At 44.1% G+C, this 4,344-nt stretch overlaps 1 protein-coding gene across 4 annotated transcripts; it reads left to right on the top strand.

The window, feature by feature from the left end:
• Nucleotides 1-200: 200 nt before the first annotated feature.
• On the top strand, nucleotides 201-2,910 carry LOC123082545 (uncharacterized). Of its 4 annotated transcripts, none has more exons than XR_006439051.1 (6): nucleotides 201-485; nucleotides 632-898; nucleotides 1,282-1,431; nucleotides 1,609-1,701; nucleotides 1,882-2,067; nucleotides 2,715-2,910. XR_006439051.1 is itself a non-coding variant. In XM_044504862.1 (3 exons), the coding sequence occupies exons 1-3, from the start codon at nucleotides 231-233 to the stop codon at nucleotides 1,362-1,364; spliced, it is 561 nt and encodes a 186-aa protein (XP_044360797.1). In that variant the 5' UTR covers nucleotides 201-230; the 3' UTR covers nucleotides 1,365-1,594. The 4 variants fall into 4 exon arrangements, 1 of the variants encoding a protein (XP_044360797.1); XR_006439049.1 differs by having other exon boundaries at nucleotides 1,850-2,067; XR_006439050.1 differs by having other exon boundaries at nucleotides 632-1,010; nucleotides 1,850-2,067.
• Nucleotides 2,911-4,344: the final 1,434 nt, after the last annotated feature.

Genomic DNA, 4,344 nt, shown 5'->3' with positions numbered 1-4,344 from the left:
CTGCTAACTGGGCCTGTTGTCCTGGGGGGCAGCTACTCCGGTGGCTTTTTTGACGCCTCTGGTTGATTGGGCCAGGTAGCCCTTCTAGCAAGCAGCAAAGAGAAATCAAGGCCCATCAGCTGGACCACGATCCACGAAGGGACAGGGACCTCCTCCTCGGCCGTGTTCTTCCTCGCCTCCCACCCATGCCCTTGGTTTCGTGTCCACGATTCAGACACCGTGGTGGCGAAATGGCGACTTGCCCGGCGGCGGCTCCTCTCCATCCGCCCCCACTCTCGCCCTCCGCCTTCCCCAACAGAAGACACCACGCGATGGAGATGGCGGTGGCTGCACTCACGCTCCTGTTCCTCAGCCATCTGAGTGGCCTTCTTGGATTGATTGTCTGGTGGCGGCGTGGTGTTATTGGTTTGCTCAGCATTCGCCATCATTTCATCAATTCGCAGCAGTGGCCATCGGTTCGGCCCTTCTGCTCCTGCGAATCTGTGGTATAAACAATTCCACTGTGTGTTCTTTCCGCTCCTATCTTCTTCCTCCTGGTTCATTTGGTTCCTCCGATCTGAAGATTGCTCGATAAAGACAGATGACTGGGATCTCTTTTTGTTCAAAAATTGTGTTCCTGTTGTGTTTGCAGGATCAATTGATACGCAGGATTAAAACAATTTTTAGTTTAGTCAGGATCCAGCCCACGCGCATGATCTAGCCGAGGCGGGGGCCGCTCGATCCAATTCGACGCGGGGGCAATCCATCGCAGCAAGGGGGAAATGGAGGGATGCGGGTGATGCAAGCCGAGTGATCGAAACTGCTCTGCTCATATTTGAAGGCCGCAATCATTATACGGTTACTCTGCACAAATTCATGGCAGGGGATGTCCTATCCTTTCCGCTGCCTCACGGTACAAGTACGTCCTCCCCTACAACTCTTCCCGCATCCTTTCCACTCCGGCAACAAAACATCCTTCAGCACGATGCTCGGCTAGGCGACTAGGTCCCCTGTACTTCCTTCCAGTTCATGTACGATTCCTTCTTCCACCAAATAATTGCATTTGCTGATTTCCTCTCAATCCCTTGTGCATAGTGCATACAAGTGATATATATGCTGGTTGTGATCAATTGACATGGGCATATATTTGAGACTGTTAATCGATTTTTTTATATATTTTACTTCAGCAACTCATAATCCCATATGGCTTTTGAGCAGATAATTACCCCATACCTAATCCTTGCATGTTTTACTGCCCATGGTTTTATGCCCCACGATTGCTCAGATAACTTGTGCATACAGTGTGGGGCTCGCCAATCGATGCGGAGAAGATCTCACCGGCCGATGCAAGGAAGTTCATCCGCCGCTTTTCAAGCGAGGAGTAAAGTGCTCGCTTGTTTTGTATATATCAATTAATGGCAGTCGAGGGAGTGATGGTGACGGATGGTGGAGGTGCGGTACAATTTTGCTCTGCTATGTATATGAGCTATGTCCGTCCCTCAATACCATGTCAACTGGCCTTCTAAACCAGGCTGCTATCTGCATATTTTTTTCCTCCCCGTTACCTTTTCCATCTGATCAGTCCTTCTCGTCCTAAATCTGTTTTATCTTTTCTCTTTTTTGCTGCAGGTTATGGTATATTGTTTGGGGACTATTCAAGGCTGGTTCTGGAATTTTATTGGAAGAGATATTGATGGGTTGACTATTTGCAATGGCAATCAGGTTAGTTAACATGGAGTGCTAATCGAAATGAATTTCTTGACCACTGTATAATGTAGTCTGTAGGAGAGTGGCAAGGCCGACACATACCTTAGTTATTAGGTGTGAGATACATCTCCATTCTATAAAGTTTTTTCTCTTCTTTGGTAAGGTCTTTTACTATTAGGCCAACAAGAAGTGCAGGCTGCACGCCGCGAGCACTGAGCGCAGTCGATGAGCTCGCCGCCTGTTGAAACTCCGTTGCTGAACATGTATGGTGACCTTAATATATATCTCACAAACTACATCATGATTGGTCTCCGCCCTTGGAAGCCCTTGGGAAGTCATCACACGAGGCATCTCATCTATCCTTAGCATCAGCATAGCAAGGTACATAAATTCCTGTATCCTATTTTCTCTAATCTAATTCATTTAATCTTAAGAATTTTGAAGGGCATCGACAGAAAGGATTTCCCACTTCATATTGAACCGATAGCCATTCAGATTTATATTCAACAATTTGTGCCGCTGCAGTTCAATTTTTGCAGCTTTTAAATTTGTGTACGCAAGTTGTTTGACGTAAGTCCGACTAGGCTACAGATGATTGTTACTGAATGAATATGTGAATGACTTTCTTTGCATATTTTTTAATTTTGGAGTTGATGTAGTTCCTCAAGGATAGACTAATTCATAGTTTTCTCATTCAGGTCTAGCATAGTTCATTCTATCATTGGCATTCATAGATTATTTTGTGCTTGGGATGCCATATAAGTTACCGTGGGATTACTATTTTGTGGGTCGATAAAATCCTTTGAAAATAACGTCATGGAAAGAAGAAGCATCCCTGGAATATCTCTGTTCTCTCCCTTAAAGTTTTCTCAAACTATCTAATACCCCGTGAAATGAATCTCAACTATTTAATTTTCATATTTTTTATCAGTGAAGCATTATTATTATATTCGTTTTTATATCATATGTCACTTGTGATGTTTGAAACTCTATAATATTTGGCTGATGTCCTAACTTTGCTTTCTTAGGACGATGAAGTGGGTTTGAGCCAAGACCTCTAATGATGTTTCTAATTCTCTTTCTTCAAGTGCCTTCATCTGGTGGACATAAGTAGTCTTAGTATTGTACCTGGTATTGATATCCAGTTTCAGTGCTTTAGCATTTTTGTTTCAAACATTTTGAAATGACTTATAAAACACAGAATGCCCTCAAGAAACATGTTCATGCAAACTAAACTCCATCTTTCATGTGTCCACATGTTTACATAATTCCTATCATTATATCGAAGAAATGGATGGGCGCAGCAACGCGCGCCATCCATGATCTAGTATCTTCCTTATAGCTGAGTTCTATCGTACGCAAGCGCTCGCTAGTTCGTTCGGGAGGGTTAGCTACAGTTAGCGAAATCACTAATTAAGGAGTACTCGTTGCAAAGAACACCCCACTTTCCCAGATCGCGACAAGTGGCGCACATGTAGCGCGCCACTTTTCGTTTATTCAAAACGTTTTATCTCTTAAACTCTGCGTCTAAATCTCGAACCGTTTTCACCATTGGATTCCTCGCGTCGAGATCTTCAAAACTAGATCCCATGTTGATAGGTTTTGATGAACTTTTTTTTCATGAAAAAAACCGGATGAAAAAACCGAACCGGGAGCACGGTTTTTTCCCTTTCCGAAAGAGGCACGGCTGTGACTCTCGCGAAAGCACAACCGTGCCTCTCGTGGAAGCAAAACCATGACTCTCGTGGAAGGAAAAAACAGAAAACACGTTTTTTTTTCCGTTTCCGAGAGGCACGGCCGTGACTCGCGAAAAGCACAATCATGCCTCTCGTGAAAGCAAAACCATGACTCTCCCGAAAGAAAAAAAACAAAAAACGCGTATTTTTTTCCTTTCCGAGAGGCACGGCCGTGACTCTCGCGAAAGCACAACCGTGCCTCTCGCGGAAGCAAAATCGTGACTCTCGCGAAAGAAAAAAAACAGAAAACGCGTTTTGTTTTTCCCTTTCCGAGAGGCACGGCCGTGACTCTCGCGAAAGCACAACCGTGCCTCTCGCGGAAGCAAAACCGTGACTCGTGCAAAAGAAAAAAAAACAGAAAACGCGTTTTTTCCGTTTTCGAAAGGCACGGCCGTGACTCTAGCTAAAGCTCAACCGTGCCTCTCGCGAAAAAAACCGTGACTTTCGTGAAAAAAAACGCATTTTTTTCGCGCAAAAATTTTTTTTCCCGGATTTTTTTGATCGAAAAGCTAAGGAAGACAGGGCGAAAACCAAAACGTCGAAAATACCCGGAAAATAACCGTTTAAAAAGCCGAAAACGCGTGCGGAAAAATAAAAAAACGAAATTCGGAGGGAGCGTCCAGAGCGCGACACGTGGCGAATGGCTGAGAGCGCACCAAGTGGCATCGATCGTTGCGAGGCTCCCGAAGGAGCGCTCGTTAACTAGTTGCTCCCTACAGTTAGTCTCTTTTTTATGGTTATTTTTCTTCCTCTTTCTTTTTTACACCCGGTTTTCTTTGGTTATTCTGTTTTCTTCATTTTTCCATGGTGTCAGTTTTTTTTCTTTTTTTTCTATGATTTGTCGGTTAATCTGTTTCTTTCTCGGTTTTCTCTGGGTTTTTATTTCATTTACGGTTTCATTGTTTCTTTCACGGTTTTACTT

Source organism: Triticum aestivum, chromosome 4A, assembly GCF_018294505.1.
Source record: "Triticum aestivum cultivar Chinese Spring chromosome 4A, IWGSC CS RefSeq v2.1, whole genome shotgun sequence".
Taxonomy (NCBI): domain Eukaryota; kingdom Viridiplantae; phylum Streptophyta; class Magnoliopsida; order Poales; family Poaceae; genus Triticum; species Triticum aestivum.
This window is presented reverse-complemented; position numbering and strand designations above follow the sequence as displayed.

Bases quoted from the DNA above. Each gene is read 5' to 3' on its own strand.
- LOC123082545 (XM_044504862.1), top strand. From the start codon at position 231: ATGGCGACTTGCCCGGCGGCGGCTCCTCTCCATCCGCCCCCACTCTCG. The intron at 486-675 runs GTATAAACAATT...TAGTTTAGTCAG, and splicing joins TCTGCTCCTGCGAATCTGTG to GATCCAGCCCACGCGCATGA. The intron at 899-1,281 runs GTACGTCCTCCC...TTGTGCATACAG, and splicing joins TCCGCTGCCTCACGGTACAA to TGTGGGGCTCGCCAATCGAT.